Below are 24107 nucleotides of genomic sequence, written 5' to 3' on the forward strand. Positions count from 1 at the left end.
AGTGCAAATGTTCCTGCTCTTTCTTCTTTACATTCTAATATCCTTCCTCAGCGTATGCTTGTCCAATTATTATTTTTAAAAATACCCCAACAACAACAACAAAATTACATTTATAGAGCGCCTTTCACGTCGGGAGGAGGCCCCATGGCGCAGGACAGTCAGGGGTCAGGATCTGAGCATGGAGGAGGGGTGGGGTAAGGATGAGGGAAGGCAGAGAAGTGGGAGGGTGACCGAAGACACGATCAAAGAGGAGAGTCTTGAGACTGGCCTTGAAGGAGGCAAGGGAGGAATGGAGTTGCAGAGTGTGGGGGCAGAGAGGCTGAAAGCCCGGCCACCGATGGTAGGGCGGGTCGAGTGGGAGATATGGAGTAGGCCCTAGCCCGCTGAATGGAGGGAGCGGGCAGGTGTCAGCAGGTCAGAGAGGTAGAAGGGGGCAAGGCCATGGATGGCCTTGAAAGTGAGAACGAGGATCTTGAATTCAATCCTCTGAAGGATGGGGAGTCAGTGGAGTCGGGCGAGGGTGGGAGTGATGGGGTCACGGAGCCTAGTGCGTGAGAGTACACAAGCTGCAGAGTTTTGGATGATCTGCAGCTTGTGAATGGAAAGAGTTGGGAAGGTCGATGAGGAGTTTCCATAATCGAGCCTTGATGTGACGAATGTGTGGGTGAGGGTTTCGGTAGCCTGAGGGGTGAGGCAGTGGCAGAGTCTGGCAATGTTGCAGAGGTGGTGGTAGGCAGTGCTGGTCATGGCGCGGATGTGGGGGAAGAAAGGACAGTTCAGGGTCAAACAAGACACCCAAGTTCCTGACTGGCTTAGTGAGGTCGATGCTGATGCTGCCAGCATCCGAGGTGCGGAGGCACTGGAGCGAGCCAATCAGGAAGGCCTTGGTCTTGCTGATGTTCAGTTGGAGACAGTTGTCCCTCATCCAGGACTTGATGTCGGACAGGCAGTCGGTCAGGACGCCACTAGTCCTGGAGTTGAGGGTGGAGTTAGAGAGATAGAGTTGGGTGTCATCCGCATACATGTGGAAATTTACCCATGTCTGCAGATGATGTCACCACGGGGGAGCATGGAGAGGGTGAAGAGGAGGGGACCGAGGACACAGCCCTGAGGAACACTGCACGAGACAGTGCGGGGCCTGGAGGAGAAGCAGTTTTGCTGCGACAAAGTGGAGGCGGTGTGAAAGGCAGGACCTGAACCACAAGGACAGAACCTTAGAGGTTGAGGTGGGAGGAGAGGCGGTCCATTTGGCTCTAATTACCACCCCTGTCTGTGTTAGAGACGCATAGGGTTGTTGAATACAGAGTGCGGGTCGCCTGTTCCTTTAATTGGCGTTGTTTCAGGTCGGGAGTTGAACGCCCCTTTAAGTGGCGGCTGTGTTGGGCGGGAGGGTGACCTGTGCCTTTAAACGCGGAGCCGTCTCTGCGGTTGCGCGGCGGTGGCTCTGAGCGGCTGGTGATGGCGGATCAGGAGGGAGCGCGGGGGGACGGTGCCGCCGCGGCCGCAATGTCGGTGGGGCGTGACCCCGGGCCCCAGGCCGCCCCCGGACCAGAAGCCGGAGACATTAGCAGCAGCAGCAGCAGCAGCACGGTAATGTGGGCGGGGCAGCTCCACGGTGATCCCGAGGCGTGGCTCAGGCCTCTCACTCGCTTCCCCCCGCGGGGAGGCCGGGCCGTGGGGAGGCGGCGCCGGGGAGGCCGGGCGGGCGGGCGGGGCCGGGGAGGCCCGGCCGGCCGGCCGGCCGGGGGGAGGCCGGGCCGGGGGGAGGCCGGGCCGGGGGGGAGGCCGGGCCGGGGGGGAGGCCGGGCCGGGGGGAGGCCGGGCCGGGGGGGAGGCCGGGCGGGCGGGCCGGGGGGAGGCCGGGCGGGCGGGGCCGGGGGGGAGGCCGGGCGGGCGGCCGGGCCGGGGGGAGGCCGGGCGGGCGGCCGGGCCGGGGGGGAGGCCGGGCGGGCGGGGCCGGGGGGGAGGCCGGGCGGGCGGGGCCGGGGGGAGGCCGGGCGGGCGGCCGGGGGGCCGGGGGGGGGGAGGCCGGGCGGGCGGCCGGGCCGGGGGGAGGCCGGGCGGGCGGGGCCGGGGGGGCGGCCGGGCCGGGGGGGAGGCCGGGCGGGCGGGCGGGGCCGGGGGGAGGCCGGGCGGGCGGGCGGGGCCGGGGAGGCCGGGGAGGGCGGGCGGGCGGGCCGGGGAGGCCGGGCCGGGCGGGCGGGGCCGGGCGGGGCCGGGCCGGGGAGGCCGGGAGGGCGGGCGGGGCCGGGCCGGGGAGGCCGGGGGCAGCGCTCGTATCACGGGAGTCTGTCTGTTCTCGTAACCTGCGCTCGGCTTAAAACTGCAACCAGGCCGCAGAGCAACCGTATTTGTTGTCGTTGTGCCATCTCCATTGTTTTCTGTCAAAGGTTTAAATACTTTATAATAAAAATAAATTGCCCTCTTTACAGTGTGTGATTATCATGGACATTCGGACAACTGCATATTGTCCATTTAGAAGGAATTGAAAACCTAACCCTAGCGAATGAATGACAGTAAAAATGGACTGATGGATGTTCAGGCAGAAGTGGGATTTTCTTTGAAAAGTGTCCTATACAATAAATAGGGATTCAACGGTGTAATTGCATGTAGCTCTGCTTGTCTGTTGTGCCCCGAGAGCTAATTGATGGCAAAGTAGCCAAGATGCAAGGCAGTAATTCAATGGAACAGTGCTTATAATTTCACCGATCAAGCTAAAAGCTGAACCAGAGTTCTGCAGATCGAGTGAAAGTTACTGTCAGACATTTATTATACTTTATACTGGAGTCCTGTAGCTAAGTGGTTAGAGCACTCGCCTCGCAAGCGAGAGGATCTGTATGCGACTCCCGGCGGGGAAATGGTGGGCAAATTTCCTCACTCCACATGCCTCTGTTAGCACTAAGTAGGAACCCGGTTGTTAGTCGATTGGCGGATCACTTTTCAAAATAAATTTAAAAAATAATTTGGTCACTCAATCCACGACTGTTTGTGAAACACTGCTGTGTGCAATTGGCTGCTGCGTTTCACCCACAGAATATGCAGTCCATTCAATTACAGTATACTCCAAAGCACTTTAAGATTTCTTGAAGATGTGATAACACATTATATCAAATGCAAGGATTATTATTTTAATTGTAAAGCAACCCAAGGTGAATGGGCAATGCAACTGACCTGAAAGTAAAAGATGAAACAAATCATTTAATGTTATATGCCTTTTGCTTATGATAATAATCGGTTCTGACCATTGACCTGAAACTTTAACTCGCTTTCCTCTCTCCGTAGAAGCTGCCTGACCTGCTACATGTTCTCAGCGACTTCTGTTTTTATTTCAGATTTCCAGCATCTGCAGTTTTTTTAATAATAATCCTTGCATTTGATATAGCGCTATATCACGTCTTCAAGGCGTCTTAAAGTGCTTCACAGAATATACTGTAAAGTGAATTGTCTATTTTGTAGGTGAAACGCGACAGCCAATTGCGCACAGCAGTGTCCCACAAACAGTCGTGGATTGAGTGACTAANTTTTTTATATTGGAAGGGTTTATTACCCCTGGAAAAGCAATCCGCCAATCAACTAACAACCGGGGGCCTACTTAATGCTAGGTAAACAGAGGCGTGTGGAATAAGGAAATTTTCCAAACATTTCACCCCGCCGGGAATCGAACCAGGTCCTCTCGCTTGCAAGGCGAGTGCTCTAACCACTAAGCTACAGGACTCCACAAAAAAAATCTGTGATTTTATGTGTCATATGGACCTGTGGTTGCAGGAAATCAGTATGAAATGTGTCCTTTAAACAGTGATTTGTGATGACTACCTTTTGAAACTGATCTGTAGTTGTAGATTGGTAGTTCAGTCTTTCGCCTGCATAAATGTACACTTCAAAATAACACATTGATGTGATAACGCATTACATTTAATGTAAGTTATTAGAATCTGTGCTTCTTTTTTGTCCTTGCTTTTGAAAAAGTTTGCCCTTTTCACTTAGTCTTAATCATTAGACTATCATTAGACTCAAATTTTATTTCATCATTGTGTGCTGGTTTTTATTAGTTTTCATAATCTATATAATCCTGTTTAGGATTTTCCCCTTCAGATTATGCTCTATAATTTCCTGGATTTGTTTTCTATTATCTCTCCTATATTTGTAAATAGTGTTCAAATATACAACAAATTGTTTAGAAACTATGGCATTTTTTATTTCCACTAACTACATGTTTCACTGATGAATAATAATATATTCAGGAAAGGCTGAACAAGCTTGGACTCTTTTCTCTTGAAAAGTGAAGGGTAGGGCTGACCTAATGGATGCCTTTAAAATTATGAAAGGTTTTGATAGGGTATAGACATGGAGAAGTGGTGGGAATATAGAACTTGCTACCACAAGGAGTAGTTGAGGCGAATAGCATCAATGCATTTAAGGGGAAGCTAGATAATTACATGAGGGACAAAGGAATAGAAGGTTATGCTGATAGACCTAGTTGAGGAAGGGCAGGAGGAGGCTCATATGGAGCATAAAGACTGACATAGACCAGTTGGGCCGAATGGCCTGTTGCTGTATATTCTATGCAATTCAATGTAATGTAAGCTATATAAGCAATGTGCTTTGTTTGCTCTTAACATCAGCTGTGGGATGGGGGTATGGGGGTGGTGGCGCACTGAGAAAGAGAGATGAAAAGCTGCGTTCAATTGGCAGGAGCCTTAAATTTGATTCTTGAAAGGGAGACAATGTTGATCACTTATTTGGGGGGGGGGGGGGAGAAGAACTCTTGCTCTTTTAGGTCCCCTTTCCTTCCATCTGTATCATACTTTATCTAACTTCTGCCCATGCTCATTTGATAATAGGATGTGGTACTCTGTATAATTATGTATAATTCCATCTGAACTCTGTTGAGTTAGTGTTTGAGGTCACTTTGTCAAATATCTGTTTATAACTTTTGAATTTTAAGATGGATTATGGTTTTGAGAATTGACAATTTGCTGCCTTTATAGTTTATAGAAATTCTAGTTTCATTTCAACGTTTATATTCTAATATTCTTCTGATATTTGAGGGTTGAGAGTAAAGTTACTGGAGCAGTTTGTATGCCCCCAATCCACCTTCATATCCTACCCATTCTCCCCCCTCCTATCCTATCGCACCTCCCTCACCCACCCCGGTATTGGGGTATCAAGGTCCAGAGTTAAAAAGGAAAAGAATGGTAGCCATAAACTTTTAACTTTCCAGTGCTATAATTTGAGAATTGTGATTTTTTTTGTTTCTCTTTTTAAAAGATGATGGATAAGGAAAGCTGTTTGTTGAAGAAGATGGAGATTAGTGTGTCGGAAGCAGAGAAACGGACTGGAAAAAATGCAGTTAACATGCAGGAGATTTATACAGTGTATCTCATTGAAACAAGGTATGTACAACTGCATTGTGAGATGTAAGTGGGAGTCCTGTAGCTCAGTGGTTTGAGCACAAGCCTCTGTTTATCTAGCAGTAAGGATCAGTTGTTAGTTAGGCAATTGTGGATCACTTTGCAGAGTAATAATCCCTCCAAAAAAAGCCTAATAATTTGGTCACTCATTCCACGACTGCTTGTAGAACACTGCTGTGTGCAATTGGCTGTCGCGCTTCACCCACAATTCACTTTACAGTATATTCTGTGAAGCGTTTTGAGACCTCTCGAAGACGTGATAAGGTGCAATATCAAATGCAATGATTATTATTTATTATTACATTTGTTTAATTTGCTACTGTATAATTGATCTGGTACAGTAATTGGTGCAATGGTTCTTTTTATATAAAATGTGAGTTTAGATACAGCTTATATTTCTCACCTAAGATGCTAAATTTCCATTAGACCTACCACAATTATTGATGTACATCAAATGTGATTTTCAGGATTTAGCTAAAGTGCATCTTGATTCATTCTTTGTGGGTTTCTAAAAAATATTTTAAATGTTTTTAAACTTGTACCTTTTAAACCCTTGACTGCCCAGTATCTTGGGACCTCCTCCCGATGTGAAAGGCACTATATAAATGCAAGTGGTTGTTGTTGTTGGTGATCTACTGGGCCTTTAATTTACAGCATCATTATTTAATTGAAAATGCTGCTGTTGGGAATAGAAACTTTGCAGGGAAGGGTGAGGCTGCTGTTCTAAAGTCCGAGAGTACCATTGTAAAAAAAACTGGTTAGGTTTAATGCTACTGTATTTGTGAATGTTTGCGTTTTAGATTTTTATATGAGTACCATGATATGCTGTCTGTGACTAAAGTGCATCACTACTAATGACAAACTACTGGCTACTTAGTCATTTACAATCTATTCCTGATTGTGCTGTAGCTTGAATTCATTCATTTGATCGGGAAGCTAAGTTACATAAAAGCAAGCTATGTTGAAGGATGTTTGCAGCATAAAGAATTTGAATATTGCATGAGGAATTTACAATAACACTTATTGGTTTTGATCCAGGATTATATTTGTACTTAAGTTGTAGTTTTGTAGCAAGGAATAATGCTAAGAATTTATATTGTTTTTGAAAATTGTTATAAGTTTTCGGTTCAAAATGTAGTGTGTGCTTTTCTTTCTAAATCTGCATTACAAAACACTTAATCACTTGAATTATTTAGAGATGTGCAAAGTAAGTTAAATGTTTAATATAAATCAAAATAGCACACATTCCAGAGAAGATTTAAATTGCTTATTTCAGTACTGTATATTCCTTATTAGGATAAAGGATGATCTGGATGGAGAATTTCCAAACTCTCACCAATCATGTGCCTCAGTAATGTCTCTAACTCCAACATTGAAAAACATCATCTACTAGGATTCTGCTTCTTTTTTTTGTATCCCTTTTTAGTATCTAACTTATTGATATTTAATTTGAACATTTGTATGCCAAAGACCTGTGTCTATAGGAACCGAGTTGACTGCCCACATTTCATATTAGGCAGTAGACTACCATCCCATCAATCTGGAGAAGATGAATGCTAAACCTGCATGCTTGAAGTAATGTCAACTGGCATTGCCTAATTTCAATATTTTTAATAATTGCCTTTAAATGTTATTAATATTTGACATTTTCTCCTATTTGTTCCTGTTTACAACTTCAAATTACAGTAAAGCTATTTGCTTTGACCTGTTGCTTTGTTTCTTTTTTCACCAAGCTTTGTCTTACACAAAAGTATGATTTCATTATGACTTGATCTGAGCTGAAGAATTGAGGTTAAATAATTTGAATGATGTAAGGAGCTTATTCCATGGAAGGTTAAGAGTACCAATGGTGGAATACTAAATATAAGTCTGTAAATATGCTTACACTCTCGAATGAGATTCTGCTATGAAAATATAGTAGTGAAAATTCAGGACTGAGCCAAATATAACTGGATATGATGTGTACAGAGCCCAAACTTTAGTATTGCTAGTCTTTTTGAGCTGCAGAAATTATTGTGAGAATTTCCCTTTTGCATTGACACAATTTGAATTGGGTATACAATCTAATTATTATAAGCGTGCAAGTAATCTAACATTCTAGAGAGGCTTCAAACTGGCTCTCCAAAATCTGAAGCCGATGATGATTAAATTCTCAGCTATTGCAACATGTTCTACAATATTTTGAGAAGGGTGAGGAAGTAAAGTGTAAATGAGTTAAAATATCATTCACTCGTTTGATCTGACCTGGAATTTTTAAAAACGGTTAAAATTTTGTATTGCTATGATGACCCTTCAGTGATTTAACTTGTTTGTTTACGAGTGTTTGAAAGGGGAATGTGTGTTAGACAGTTCTTATTGTATTAACTGCCTCCTTCAAGCCCCTAAAGTCGTTTTCAAGCTTTTTCTTTCTTCCTTTCCTGAAGGAATCAACTGTTGCCAGTGAGGTGAATTTCACATGAAAAATTAAACTGCTGAATAACGATTTTTAAGTACATTAGTTCATGCTTCTGGCGGGAGGGGGCACTTGAATTAATCTACTAATTGTTGTGAAGGGTCAATACAACTTGAACACAGACAAGGGTGCTATTGCATTTACTGGGTCTGGGACTTACAAATATGATTTTGTTAAAGCTAAACTGAAAATCTATCAGTCTAAATAATTTGATAATTTGTCCTTGGTCTTTTAGTAGCATGTAGTAAATACCTTAATTCTATTCTAAATAGGAATAATTGAATAAAATGGTAACACCTGAATTGCAAAATTATAATCTAATTATGGTATTTGACATTCAGAGTATTGCTCTTTTGACACATAATTAGTTTGAATTTTTATCACTCCTTTTTTATCTTTGTTTTTATTTATTTATCTTTTATTTTTTTATCTTTGTGTATATTCAAATATATTCAACATTTTGGTAAAGTATTTATGTTTAGAGTTTGGGCGGAGGGGACATTTTCATGAAATTTTCATAAAATTCATGAAAACAACTCAAAGCAATGTAATTGAAACGTCTGTAATCTAACTTTCTATACATCTATTTTACAATACAATTTACGTTTTCGTACCCTTTAAAATATCAGTTCTCATTCTGACTAGTTGAACCAGGAGTCTCGTTTTACAGAAGCTTGCAGTGTATTTTCTGCACAGCCTTTTCTGACTATATAGTAATATGATTTTGAATGAAACCTCTGAAAAACAATTGGTAGAAAATGAAGCATAACAGAATCTTTAGTGGAGCTCTAAACTTAAAGGATAGGTATTTGTAATTAGCATTCTTTGCTGTATTGGATAGTGCTGTAATTCTACAACTCATCATCTGCAAAATCCCATTTTTTAAATTTTAGTACTTGTACTCTGCCTGGGCCAGATGATCTGTGGGTCTCACTCGGCTACCTTCTCTGAGCGAGTTTCTCAACTGCTGAACAGGGGACAGTTTTATGGTATGACAATATACTGCTAAATTGAGACCGCCTGGGGTGGACAAAAGACGGCCTGTGGGCCATATCCGGTCTGCCAAATGACTCCCCCGTCATTGTGTCTAGCAATAGAAAAAATTATAGTTTGTTCAGCCCCAGAAAGTTGCACAAATTTCGCATTTGAATCTGACCAGGAACATCAGCCAATCACACTGATTAGTTGTGCTCACAGTGTTGAGTCAAGCTGATGTCAGAAATGTACAGATCAGCAAATTTTCAAACCGCGCACGGCAACTGCAACAATACTTTTCACTGAAGAGAACATTAATTTGAAATGAGTTTATCAAAGAAGCGGAAAGTGGACACTTAAGGTTGAATATTCAACAAAGAATGGACTTCTAATTTTTTTTTACCAGTATGGGTGGAAAATAAAACAAATTAAATAAAAATATTTAAAAAAATAAAATAAAGAAAATAAAAACGGTGTGTAGTTACAAAATAAAGTAAGCAATTTTGCACGTTTTTTACTGGCACTTGATGAGAGATGTGATGTCAAAGACACAGCCCAGTTGATAATTTTTATTCGAGTTAACCAAACATTTTGAGCTCACAGAAGAATTGGCATCAATGCAGTCAATGAAAGATACGACAACTGGAGAAGACATTTTGGAGACAGTAAATAAGTGTGTCTTAAAGTTAGGAGTGGAGTGGAAAAAATTGGTGAATGTGACCACCGATGGAAGCCCAAATCTGACAGGCAAAAATGTTGAGTTACTGAAAAGAATTCAAGATCAAGTCAAAGAAACAAATCCAGAACAAATATTGTTTTTCTACACTGCATTATCCACCAAGAGGTCCTCTGTAAGTGTCTTCCAAAACTAAGCAATGTCGTGGATACAGTTACAAAAGTGGTCAACTACATTCGAGCAAGAGGATTAAACCACAGGCAATTTGTAACTCTGCTTGAGTGCACGGATGTTCTGTATTACACGAATGTAAGATGGCTTAGTTTAGGAAAGGTCTTGAAAAGAGTGTGGGAACTGAGTGGGAATTGATTTATTTTTGGACATGAAACAAAAAGATTCAGATTTCCCACAGCTGAATGATGCAAATTGGCTCTCTGATTTCGCATTTGCGGTTGATATCATGGGCCACATGAATGAACTGAATTCAAAACTGCAACGGAAGCGGGTCTTTGTGCATGATTTATATTGCAGTGTCAAGTCATTTATGACGAAATTATTTCTTTTATCGTGTCAGATAGGAAACATTTGCCCACTTTCCAATTTTGCAGCAGATTACTGTTTGCGATCAAAGCCTTAAAAAGTATACTTCGTCACTACTTGACTTACATGCCGAATTTTCTCGACAATTCCAGGATTTCAATTTGATCGAAAATGACCTGTCTTTGGTCTCTTCACCTTTTTCATTTGATGTTGACAAAGCCCCATTTGACCTCCAACTCGAGCTTATTGACCTGCAATGTGATCAATTGCTTGAGGAGCAATTCAAATCAGTGCCGCATCCCAGTTTTTACACCTCTCTTAATGAATATACCTTCCAAAAATAAAGGCTCATGCCCAGAGGATGCTTCTGCTGTTTGGATCAACATACATATGCGAGGAGACATTTTCTGTGATGAAATTCAATAAATCAAAACATAGATCTGTGATGACTGATGACCACTTTGCAGCAGTACTCCGCATTGGAGTCTGACTTCAATTATCTGGTTAACGCACATCAGCGCTTTCATTCTTCCCATTGAGTGAGCTTCTCACATTCTCATCAATATGTGAATAAATATCGAATAAATGTCTGCTCAATAAGTTGTTTTTGTTTAACCTAATTTTAATGCATGTCAATTATATAGACTGTATTTTATGCATGTACAAGTGTAAAACTTGATTTTGAGCTATTATTAAGCATTTGCATCTATATTAAGTATTAAGTGTGTGGCCCGCGAAGCTTACCACAACTCGTGAAGTGGCCCACCATCCAAAATAATTGCTCACCCCTGACCTCGGACTCATTCTGTAAAGAATGTTTGCAGCAAACCTGATAGGTGGGACCTTCTTCCTTGGATAGATTAGAATTCAACCTAAGTACAAGAGATGAAAGTAGAGTTCTTCAACCTCCTTTTCCTCTCTTCACACCCCACCACCTGGTTTTTTTTTAGAAATGTTAACTGTATAGCAGAGTGGCAGAAGGCGGGCAGGCGTTCTGCCACTCTGCCCCCACCCTCTGGAACTCCATCCCGCAGTTCCTCTGCCCTGCCTCCTTGCTTGTCTCTTGAAGACCCGTCTCAAGACCCCCCCACCTTCGACCATGCCTTCAGTCACGCTTCTCTCTCTCTCCCCCCCCCCCCCGCGATCCCAACCCCCAGCTTGGGTCCGAAACATCCATTGTCCAGCTCCTTGGGACGTCATCCCAATGTGAAAGGCGCTATACAAATGTAAATTTGTGTTGTTGTACCCATATATCATTATTTAAGAAATTGCAGTGCTCTGGGGTGGGGGGAGATACAAAGTTTGGCTGAAACTAGTATCAATCTAGAAACTCTAGATAATTATCGAAATTTGACCATGTAAACAGAGTGACACGTCAAACCTTTTGGGTGATTTTTTGTTTTAGTGATTCCAGGAAGTACAAGCTGCAGAATGAGAACACTCAATTGTCAAGTTAGAGAGATTCATTGTAACCTTGTAATCGTATTAATACTGAGAGATTAGTAAAATTATGTTAGCATAAGTGCTTAAGGGGAAAAAACTATTTAATGTTTCTGTAATTCTGCTTGCACTCTTGTTATTTTTCCAAGTCTTTCTGTACTTTGTATAAAATCTTAGAATATTACAGCACAGAAGGAGGCCATTCGGCCCATTGTGCCTGTGCAGGCTCTTTGGAAGAGCTATCCAATCAGTCCCACTCTCCCACTCTTTCCCCATACCCTTGCAATTTTTTTCTCTTCAAGTACCCATTTAATTCCCTTTTGAAAGTTGTTATTGCTGAAATGGCTTCACTGTTCTATTCTTTCCACTTTTAACCAAAAGTTGAAAGTTGTACGAGGATTAGGTTTGTGAGAAATTGCCTTTGGATACATGCTGTTATTCTCTGATGGTTTTTTTCCGTGGCTGCTGGGAAAGGTGATTACAGGCCTAAAATTGCAGTGAACTCCGTATTGCTTAGGATTGCCAGTACCTACATCGTGGAAGAAAGGAGGCTAAATTGTTGGAAGTATGCGCAGTCTGAAGTTACAGTAATACATTTTGAAGTTACATCACCACAGATTCAGTAAGTGCTGGTTTTAGGGCTTCTTGGACTGCAATTGTTCATTGGTACAAATTGCCAAATACCTGAGAAGAATTCTTTTATTCTCTTCCTTTTAATAATAATAATAATAATAATAATCCTTGCATTTGATATAGCGCTTTTCACGTCGGGAGGACGTCCCAAAGCGCTTCACAGAACACATTGTAAAGTGAATTGACTGGATATTTGTGGGCGAACGCGGCAGCCAATTGCGCACAGCAATGTCCCACAAACAGTCGTAGATTGAAAATGACCAATTTAATTATTGTTTTGGGTTTTTTGGAGGGATTATTATTAGGCGTGTGGAGTAAGGAAACTTGCCCAAGGTTTCGCCCTGCCTGGAATTGAACTCAGATCTCTCACTTGCAAAGCGAGTGCTCTAACCACTGAGCTACAGGACTCCACAATTTTATTAGGTATGTTGAATACACTCCCTTCAGATATTACATCAGAACAATTTGGACAATTGAACCATTTCCCATTAGTTAAAATTCTTTAAATGCACTGAATGCATTTCTGGAACCAGGCTATTTTTTGCAAGAATTGAGTGAGGCCTATGAACAAATACTCCATTGAATTCTATGGGTTCAGTCATCTTGAAACCATGAGAATAGTTTGTGGAAGCCATGGTTGAATTAAGAGACTGCAATCATTTATACACGGCAGTGTTCAATGAGGTCTGCTATAATAATAATACTTGCATTTGGACTGAGCTTCTGGGAGAAGATGAAATGGTGGATATTCCCATTTTGAATAGGTCCTTTTTTTTTATTATCCACTTGAATAGGCAGCTGAGTATTCGGTTCAGCGTCTCTTCTATAGGATAGCACCTCTAACGATGCAGTGCACCTCCAGTACTATATTGGACTGCAAAATAGCAATTTGAAAGCATTGCCTTTCAAATTAAAATACTTGTGCAGTACATAAATGGGCTGCCTGCACCATTTGCAACACATTGTATGTTTAACTTAAATGAATACCACCTGGCAATGCTTTTTGTTTTTCGTGTTAATTCCTCCAAACATTAGAATCCTTTATAATCCACAAAAAAACCTCAAGCTTAGAAATTACAATGTTTAATTTCCTAAATTGTGTCCAATTACAAAAAGAAATAATGTCATGGAGATTATAACTTGCCTAATTTATGTGATAAAATAGCTGAGAATTCAGTTCATTGAATGTCAGTGTGTAACCAAACCAAAAGCTGCTGCTGAGTACTTGCAAAAAAGCAATAAAAAAACTACATTAAGTAAGAGTTAACAATTGAAATGCAGTCAAAACTCTGAATTGTTAGTTGCCTGCTACTTAATTGTTGTTAATAGTGGTTTTGTAGTAAGTTTTTTTTATTAAACTATTCTAACTATGACTATTCTCACGTGCTTCAATATAGTGAATTTATTACTTTGAATTGTTTCACTCTGAAAGCTATTGAATAGGGATTTTAAAAGAGAGACGGATACCATGTAGTGCAAGCATTAGGGGGAACGGTGCAAGAGCATTGGGATTATAAGACCTATTGGGATTATAAAATCTACCAAGATTTGATAAATTTGTGGAATAAGCTTGGGCTGAATGGCATCTTCCTATTCGTTTTTCCTATGTTTCCTTTAGCGAGGTATTGTGTTCCAAAAAGATTGTGAGTACCATAGAGTGTTGAGACTTGGGTTGGGTTGAGTTCCCAATCAATCTATTTCAGGAAGTTGCTTCATTGTGTACAGGTCAGGCACCTCCCAAATAGGATGGAGGGGAATGGCGCAATCACGTATGTCTGCTGGCTGTTGGCCAAGACTCTTGTCAGAAGGTGACTAGTATGGAAGACTTAATGAAGGAGAATAAGCCATGGAGGGGGGAAGGGAAAGGAAAACCATTCAAGAAAGTCAAACTCTATAGTTTTTCAGTCCAATATTTGATTAATTTGCATAATTCAATTTCTTTATTAATGTCGATGGGGAAGTGGAACTGATTGGGTAGCTCTTCCAAAGAGCAGACACAATGGGCTGATTGATCTCCTTCTGTGCTGCAATATTCTATGATTCTATATCATTATTAGGCTTGCTTGCTTCATAACTGGGTTCAATTCGCAAGGAGAAACCTTAGGTAAATTTCCTTACTCCACACCCCTCTGCTTACCGAGCAGTAAGGAATCTGGCTGTTAAAGTCGATTGGCGAATCACTTTCTGGGGGCAATAATCCTTCCTAAATAAATAAATGGTCACTCAATCCACAACTGTTTGTGAGACATTGCTATGCACAATGCTGCCGTATTTCGTCAACAAAATACACAGTCAATCTTTGTGCCTTCAGCTCCCCTCTCGACTCTCTACCCACTCCTCGCTCCCTCCCTTCCCTTCCCTCACCCTGACCATTTCCCCCCTGCTCGGGTCCTGACCCAACTGTACAGCGCATTGGGATGTCCTCCCAACGTGAAAGGCGCTCTATAAATGGAATCGTGTTGTTGCTGTTGTTCTTTTAGACTGGAGAAGAGAAGGTTGAAGAGAGATGTGGTTACCGTCTGATTCTGAAGGGACTAGTTAATGTAGACTATGATAAACTGTTTTATCTTTTACTGAACAGTAGAACCAGAGGACACAGCCATAAATTGAAGCGGGGTAAATTCAGAACAAGTCTTTGGGAACACTACTTCAGTGAGTAGTAAACTTATGGAACAGGCTCCCTAGGGAGATGGTGGAAGCAGAAAATGTTGTTTGCTTCAAGAACAAATTAGATAGATTTCTGCTCAAACAATATCTGGATACAGTATATAGTTTGAGACACAACATGTCCAGCGACTGTCAAGATGGTGGAAGGCAAACTTCCGCCTAGCAAATTCTTATGTTATGTTCTTATCCACTTTACAATGCAATCTGTGAAGCGCTGTGAGACGTCTCTACGACATAAGGACTATATAAAATGCGAGAATTATTATTAATGGTTGTGTGAACAGAACCGTCATGTGCATAACTTTCTCTCTCTGCCGCGCTATTATGATGTGCAATCTATTATGCTGCCTTGTTATTTTGATAATTTGACCAAAAATGAAATGTGGAATACAATGATCAATTACTCTGTTTCATGTTCTAAGTAACCAACAGGGCAGCTGCAGTTTTTAGTTTAATTATATTGTTTCCACGGTTTCACTTCTGCAAATGAAAAATGTAGTACATAAATCCAACTATTTACGGATGAAGCCCTAATTTTTAAGTAAAGTACCCTGTGTGTAAATATTGACCAGACTCTCACTAGGCTGTAAACCTAACCCCGGTAGCATTACCTGAAATGTTACAGTAAGATGGTGATCCTATAGATTGTTTTAACTGTATTTGTAGTATAGTGGTTTTATTTCAGTACTATACAGAATATATTGCATGACATGTTGTATTGCATGGCACTATAACAATACTTTGTGTGCAAGTAGTATTGCATCTTGAGTGTCTTCTATGATTTCAAGTGCTGTGTGGTTTAGTGTACTAGTGTGTTCTGTGGAATTGGGGTGTGTCTAACTGATGTTAGTGCATGTCATTTAGAACAATCTATTGTTTTGGGCTTCTCAATACTTTGTTTTAAGCTTGAAATTGATGACTAAGATGATGATTCACATGTCTATAAAGTTGTCCAATCGTGTCTTATTACAGCCTTATACATACAATATGTTGAAGTAAAAATGCTGCATCTACTTGCTAAAAGTTCTGTGCTGTGAGGGTCTCAAGTAGAACAGTTGTTTGCTTTGAATCTCGTTGTTTAACTGCAGTCTAACAATTTCCCTTTTTAGATTTGTGCTGCGTTTGCTTTTAATCTGTCATGGGGTCTAATTTTTGATATTTCTACACAGGTGTAGAAATTTGGAGACTTTAAATGTTGGCCTGTAACTAATTACTTAGCAGAGGCTTGATCCTGTGCCTGAATTTTGCGCATCTTTGACTATGTTTTTGGCAATTTATCTCCATCAATAGGAAATGGTAGGGTTTATACATTGGGAAACCAACCCGCTGTGCTGTTCAGTTGGTCTATTCCATTCACAGAAAAGCGTTTTACTTGCTCTGATCGTGAATGCTGCAGTATGTTAAGTTGTCTATTTAAAAAAAGGCCTATCTGTTTGAATTTTAATAGAATTTGGAATGGTTGCAACATGTGGTTTGACCAATTGTAACTCTTGGAGCATAATATTCCTTTTACTTTGCTTAATCATGTTTTTCTTATCCTGTGTAGGACAATCGATAATCAGAATGAAGGACAGAGTTCTGTGCCAGACTCTCTTTGGAGAAGATACAGTGAATTTGAATTGCTGAGGAACTATTTAGTAGTTGCATATTCCTTTATAGTAGTGCCACCATTGCCTGAAAAAAGAGTAAGTTCTATACTGGGAATCNAAAAAGTAATTTTTGAAACAAACTATTGTGGGGTTTGTGGGGGTCGGGGGAATGGAGTGGGAATTATGCTTGATCAGAACTTGCCCCAAGGAACATCCTCTGACAAATTGGGCAGGTCTGCAGGATTCTTAAGCTTACAAGCCAAAGAAAGGGTAGAGACAAACATGCTGCATCATAGAATTAGACAGCACAGAAGGAGACCATTCTACTCATTGTGTCTCTGCCGGCTCTTTGGAAAGAGCTACCCAAATCAATCGCTCTCCCCCCATAGCCCTGCAAACTTGTCTTTCCAAATAATGATCTACTTTTCTCTTAAAAGTTATTATCGAATCGGCTTCCATCATACTTTCAGGCAATGCATTCCAGATCCGAACAACTCGCTGTGTGAAAATATTTCTCTTCACCTCCCCACTGTTTCTTTTAACAACTATTTAAAATCAGGGCCCTCGGGTTACCGACCCACCCCTACAACGGAAATAGTTTCTCCTTGTTCACCCTATCGAATCCTCTCATAATTTTGAAAACTTCTATTAAGTCTCCTCTTAACCTTCTCTGCTCCAGGGAGAATAATCCTACCTTCTCTAGCCTCTCCTGATAACTGAAGTCCCTCATTCCTGGTACCATCCTGGTAAATCTCCTTTGCACCCTCTCCAATGCCTTGACATCCTTCCTAAAGTGTGATCTCCAGAACTGAACACAATACTCTAACTGAGCTCTAACCAGTGATTTATGATGGTTCATCATGACTTTTGTGTTCTATGCCCCTTTTTATAAAACCTAGTATCCCGTATGCTTTGTAACAGCTTTATCTACCTGTCCTGTCACCTTCAAAGATTTACTTATATGAACCCCCAGGTCTCTCTGTTCCTTCACCCCCTTTAAGATTGTACCATCAGCTTACATTGCTTCTCCTCATTCTTCCGCCTCAAATGCATCACTTTGCATTTCTCCACATTAAACTTCATCTGCCACGTGTCTGCCCATTTTAGCAGTCTGTCTATGTCCTCTTGCAGTCTGCTACTATCCTCCTCACTGTTTATTACTTTCCTAGCTTAGTATCATCTGCAATCTTGGAAATTGTACTCCCAAGTACAGGTCACCCGTGGAGTCCTGTAGCTTAGTTGTTAGAGCGCTCGCCTCGCAAGTGAGAGGACCTGGGTTTGCCTCAGTTTACCTAGCAGTAAGTAGGAACCTGGTTGTTAATTAATATTAATAATCCTTGCATTTGATAGAGTGCTTTTCACGTCTTCTAGACGTCTCAGAGCGCTTCACAGAATATACTGTAAAGTGAATTGACTGTATATTAGTCGATTGGCGGATTGTTTTTCCAGGGGTAATAATTCCTTCAAAAAAACATTTGGTCATTCAATCCACGACTGTTTGTGGGATACTGCTGTGTGTAATTGGCTGCTGCATTTCGCCCACAAAATATACAGTCAATTCACTTTACAGTATACTCTGTGAAGCGCTTTGAGACGTCTCGAAGAAGTGATAAGGCGCTATATTAAATGCAAGAATTATTATTTATATGGATCAAAAAGAGCAGTGGTCCCAATATGGACCCCTGGGGGACATCACTGCACACTTCCCTCAAGTCAGAAAAATAACCGTTCACCATCACACTCTGCTTTCTGTCTCCATGGGCTTCTATTTTGCTTACAAGTCTCTTATGTGGCACATTATTAAACGCCTTTTTGAAAATCCATATAAACTACATCAACTGCATTACTTCGTCAAAAAAACTCTTATCAGGTTTGTTAGACACGATTTGCTTTTAACAAATCAGTGTTGGCTGTCCTTTATTAACCCATATTTTTCTAAGTGAAAATTTATTTTGTCTTGAATTATAGTCTCTAGAAGTTTCCCCACTACTGACGTTAGGCTGACTGGCCTGTAGTTCCCGGGTTTATCGTTCTGCCCCGTTTTGTAAACGGGAGTAACATTTGCAACCCTCCAGTCCTCTGGCACCACTCCAAAGAGGATTGAAAGATTGTGGCCAGAGCTTCCACTATTTCCACCTTTTCTTTCGCTCAGTAACCCAGGATGGTTCCCATCCTGTACAGGTTAGAGCACTTGCTTTGTAAGCGAGAGACCTGGGTTTGATTCCTGGCAGGCTGAAACCTTGGGCAGGTTTCCTTGCTCCACATGCCTGATAATAATCTCTCAAAAAAATAATAAATTGGTTATTTCAATCCACGACTGTTTGTGCGACACTGCTGTGTGCAATTGGTTGCTGCATTTCGCCCACAAATATAGTCAATTCACTTTACAGTGTATTCTGTGAAGTGCTTTGAGACATCTAGAAGACATGAAAAGCGCTATATCAAATGCAAGGATTATTATTTTTATTATATCCGGACCAGGTGATATATCTACCTTGAGCACAGTCGACCTTTTTAGTGCTTCCTTTTTGCTTATTCTTATCCTATCGAATTTCTTTATCCTCTCCTCCGATACTGTGGCATTGGCTGCATCCCCTTCTTTTGTACATCCTCTTAATAATAATAATAATAATCCTTGCATTTGATATAGCGCTTTTCACGTCGGGAGGACGTTCCAAAGCTCTTCACTGTAAGATGAACATTTATTATGAATGTAGTTCATAATATTCTTACAGATTCTGTTTCTTTGTTCTTCCTTAATCCTTAATGCATTTTTAATACTTTGTTGCATCTGATTGATCTCTCTGCTGCTGCCTTTTAAAATAATAATAATCCTTGCATTTGATATAGCGCTTTTCACGTCTTCTAGACGTCCCAAAGCGCTTCACAGAATATACTGTAAAGTGAATTGACTGTATATTTGTGGGCGAACGCGGCAGCCAATTGCGCACAGCAATGTCTCACAAACAGTCATGGATTGAAAATGACCAATTTATTATTGTTTTGGTTTTGGAGGGATTATTATTAGGCTCTGTGTGGAGTAAGGAAACTTGCCCAAGGTTTCGCCCTGACTGGAATTGAACTCAGGACTCTCACTTGCAAAGCGAGTGCTCTAACCACTGAGCTACAGGACTCAAAGAATTTGAGCATCAATACCAAGACTTCTATGTTTGTGTCATGCATAGGGGGGTGTTTGTTTGTCTCTTGTATGTTGCCAAAACTCAACAGTGATACTTTCCTGTTTTTCTTCTATTTGGATGATCAGCTTGATTAATGTGAAGAGGAATTTGATTTCTGAGGAGGAGTGCTTTGGGCCAATCCTAAAAGCAAACTATTCTAAAATAATTGAAGTAAATAAAATCTTTATCAAATCCTTCAAATGCAGGATCTGTTCTATTAGAGTCTGAAGGATTTGGCAGATCTTTTGGGTGTGCAGAGTTTGAGTTTACTAATGTTGCATTAATATTTTCTGAATAACATGCAGTGTGTTAATGACTTGAACAATGTATGTTGTACTCCATTCTTGCAGGCAGAATTTGTTTGGCACAAATTATCTGCTGATAACATGGATCCTGATTTTGTTGAACGACGGAGGATTGGTCTTGAAAACTTTCTGTTGCGTGTGGCTTCTCACCCTATTCTCTCGCAAGACAAGATCCTGTATTTCTTTTTAACACAGGTAGTAGCTTTTTTTGTATATTACACTTAATGCAACCTGCATTGGTTTATTTTACATTTACTGAATGTGACATTGGTGGTTGGGCTTTCAGGGTTTCTGACCTTGCACTCTGGAAGTCCATCCCAGAATCTTTTTGATCTTGCCTCCTTCAAGGTCTGCCTCAAGACCTTCCTCTTTCATCTCATTTTTGGCCATCTTTTTCTCTTTATTTCCCCCTTTCTCCTCAACCCCCAGCCAGGTGCAAACCTGAATTTGTCCTGTGCCTTGGGATGTCATCCTGCCGTGAAAGGTGCTATATAATTTATAACACCTTTATACTAACACTAGATAATTTGCATTGTATTACACCCTGGGCATAATTGGTATTTTCCTTCAATTGCCTCTTCCACACTAATCAGCTATTGAATCTTCTTCACCTCCCCCCACCTCATATATCTTTTGTTTTTCGGAAATAACAAGTATAGTAAAACACACAAGTCATGTCAGTCGGGACCATAACACTTAATATGACTTGCTCAAAGTCCAAATTGCAGGCAAACTGTACAAGTATAAATTCAGATTTCATCAATCTACACTATGCCTGCATAATTCAATGCAGCGGTAATTATGCATGAGGTAGTTCAGTCCTGCATTTGTTAAGTGGGCATGCTGTGACAGGTTAAGACTACATTTCCTGCGATCCAATGTATCTTGACCAGTCATCGCATGCGCACTTACCGGCAAGCATTGGAATTTCATTGAATCACGGGAAATTAAAGTTCTTCTGCACATGCGTCAACAGATCAAGACTGTTTCCCACGATTCAATGTAGCCAGCCGGTAAGTGTGCAAAAATCGACGGGTCAAGATGTTATTTCCTGTAATTCAAAGCAGCCAGTAGGTGCAGGAGTAATAGAGCGTAGGGGAGTGGCGTTAGGCGGTGATTAATATGACTAGTGCAAAGAAATCTAAGTATATTTGCTGGGAAACTGAATAGGACTAAGGTAGATTAACGAAGAAGAAAGTGTCACTACTATCATTCTCTCACCCAACCCTTGTCGGAGGCCTAGCATAGAGCATTGGTTAGAGCAAGTGAGAGGATCCAAGTTTGATTCCCGGGCTGGGTGAAACCTTAGGCAAGTTTCCTTATTCCACACACCTCTGTTTACCTAGCGGTAAGTAGGAACCTGGTTGTTAGTCAATTGGCGGATCACTTTCCGGGGGTTATAATCCCTTTTTTTAAAAAAATCATAATAATTTGGTCACTCAATCCATGACTGTTTGTGGGACACTGCTGTGAACAATTGGCTGCCGTGTTTCACCCACAAAGTATACAGTCAATTCACTTTACAGTATATTCTGTGAAGCACTTTGTGATATTTCAGTAATGTGATAAGGTGCTATATCAAATGCAGTTATTACTACTAGAGCACACATTAGGTAATTGACTTGACTTTTGATAGCCCAATAAAATTATTCCAATTCATGTATCTCATCATGCAATGTTTGTAAAATATGCAATGTGTTCTACAAATGGGCCAATTAGTCTGTTGACATTGGATTATAGCCCTTTTTTTAATATAGAATCATAGAATATTACAGCACAGAAGGAGGTCATTTGGCCCATTGTGCCTGTTCCGGCTCTTTGGAAGAGCTACACAACAGTCCTTCTCCCCTGCTCTTTCCCCATATCCTTGCAAATATTTCCTTTTCAAGTACCTCATTCCCTTTTGAAAGTTGTTATTGAATCTGTTTCCACCACCCTTTCAAGCAGTGCATTCCAGACTGTAACAACTCTCTGTTTAAAAAAAAGTCTCATTTCCCCTCTGGTACTTTTTCCAATTATCTTGAATCTATGTTCCCAAGTGTTGGATATCAAGAAAGGTCACCCAGCATTCTGTTTAGGCAAAATCTGTTAAGCCAAACTTTACTAGTTCTATAAAGTTACACCATGGAGGAATTATAACAAAGCAATGCTACCGCGGGACGAGATGTTCAGCAGCCGAAGTTCCAATCTGTCTTGTCTGGTTATTCAAGCTTTTGATCTTCCATCAAGTCTTCACTCATGCTGCTCCAATCTTTTCCTTCTCCTCGTTCTTTGTTCTCTTTATTTTTATACTCTCATTCCACTCCCTCTATACCTTCCACCAATCTCTTGTCAGTCATTTACAATCCGGTATTTGTATATCCACTCATTGGTCTTGCTTTTACAATCCGTTATTTTACATACCCTATCTTACACCATTCAATGGTTGGTGAATATGTTACAATCCCTCATTAACATATTCAATCATATGTTTCCTTCAACCCTCTTTCTTTGTAATGACTCCATAATTACATGATCACATGTTCCATGACCTCTCACCCATTTTGACCCATTATTAGTATGTTAATTTTGCACACCTTATGCTAACACAATTTACTGACCCACTTGCCAGTAGATACAGTTTCTCCCTATCTACTCTATCAAACACTTCATGATTTTGAATACCTCTATTAAATCTCCCCTTAACCTTCTTCGCTCTAAGGAGAACAAACCCAACTTCTCTCGTCTCTCCACAGAACCGAAGTCCCTCATACCTGGTATCATTCTGGTAAATCTCTCCAAGGCCTTGATATCCTTCCTAAAGTGTGATACCCTTTAGGTACTCTATGACTATATTTATAAAAGGATCCAATATGCTTTTTTAACAGTTCTATCAACCAGTCCTGCCACCATTAATGATCTGGTTATGTGAATCTTCAGGTCTCTCTGTTCCTGTACCCCCTTTAAAACTGTACCATTTATTGTATACGGCCTTGCCTCATTCTTCCTCCCAACATACATCACCTCATACTTGTTTGCATTAAACTTCATCTGCCATGTGTCTGCCCATTTCACCAGTCTGGCTATGTGTGCAGTCTGCTACCATCCTCCTCACTGTTTACCACGTTCCCAAGTTTTGTGTCATCTGCAAACTTTAAAATGTTGCTCTCTATACAATAACTAACTTATGTTTTTCCAAGTGAAAATTGATTTTATCCTGGATTATGGTCTCTACACGTTTCCCCACCACTGATGTTAGGCTGACCGCCCTGAAGTTACTAGGTTTATCCCTCTCCCCTTTTTTGAACAGGAGTGTAACATTTGCAACCCTCCAGTCCTCAGGCACCACTCCCATACCCAAGGAGGATTGAAAGATTGTGGCCAGAGCCTCTGCTATTTCCACCCTAACTTCCCCCAGCAACCTAGGATGCATTCCATCTGGAACGGGTGACTTTCCTACTTTGAGCGCTGCTTTTAAGTACCTCCTCTATCTATTTTTATCCTATCCAATTTCTCTACCAATTTCCTCCTTTACTGTTACATTGGCAGGATTTTTTTTTGTGAAGACAGATGCAAATTACTCATTCAGTACCTCAGCCATGCCCTCTGCCTCCACAAGAATTTTTCCTTTTTGGTCCCTCATCGGCCCCACCCTTGCTTTGACCATCCTTTTACTCTTTTTGTGTTTATAGAAGAGTTTAGTGTTCCCTTTTATGTTACCCATTAATCTTTTCGTATACACTCTCTTTGCCCCTCTGCATTTTCTGTATTCTGCTTGATTCTCTAATGAATTTTGAAACTGACATTTATCATAAACCTCCTTTTTCTGTTTCAATTTAATCCCAATTTCCTTAGTCATACAGATATCTCTAGCTTTGGATGCCCTACTTTTCCCCCCTCATGGGAATGTGACTGGTCTGTACTATTTCTTTCTTGAAGTCCTCCCATTGCTCATTTACCATTTTACCCATCAATCTTTGTTTCCAATCCAACTGGGCCTCATCCCTTTTCAACTCAATGAAATTAGCTCTTCCAGTTGAGTATCTTCACCTTTGATTGTTCCTTCTCTTTTCTGCTACTACTAATTATATTGTGATCACTATTATCCAGATGCTCTCCCACTGAAACTTGCTCCACTTCATTCCCCAGGACTAGATTCAGCAATGCTTCCTTCCTCGTTGGGCTGGAAACATACTGATCTAGAAGGTTCTCCTGTACAGGAATTCTTCCCTCTCCGTGCCCTTTACACTGCTTTCTTCTC

The 24107-nt window shown here is 41.1% G+C and overlaps 1 protein-coding gene across 4 annotated transcripts in view; it reads left to right on the top strand.

Moving 5' to 3' along the window:
• The first annotated feature begins 1376 nt into the window (after positions 1 to 1376).
• The window catches only part of snx4 (sorting nexin 4), a 51068-nt gene continuing 28337 nt past the window's right edge, over positions 1377 to 24107 (top strand). For 2 of the 4 annotated variants that reach the window (XM_007909117.2, XM_042336106.1), the window contains exons 1-4: positions 1378 to 1590; positions 5269 to 5393; positions 16341 to 16479; positions 19913 to 20062. In XM_007909117.2, the coding sequence (XP_007907308.1) occupies positions 1459 to 1590; positions 5269 to 5393; positions 16341 to 16479; positions 19913 to 20062 (546 nt within the window). In that variant the 5' untranslated portion in view covers positions 1378 to 1458. Of the gene's footprint in view, positions 1591 to 5268; positions 5394 to 16340; positions 16480 to 19912; positions 20063 to 24107 lie in introns of all 4 variants that reach the window. The other 2 variants (XM_042336107.1, XM_007909118.2) reach the window with 2 other exon arrangements.

The sequence above is a fragment of the Callorhinchus milii genome, unplaced genomic scaffold (assembly GCF_018977255.1).
Source record: "Callorhinchus milii isolate IMCB2004 unplaced genomic scaffold, IMCB_Cmil_1.0 Scaffold6, whole genome shotgun sequence".
Taxonomy (NCBI): Eukaryota; Metazoa; Chordata; class Chondrichthyes; order Chimaeriformes; family Callorhinchidae; genus Callorhinchus; species Callorhinchus milii.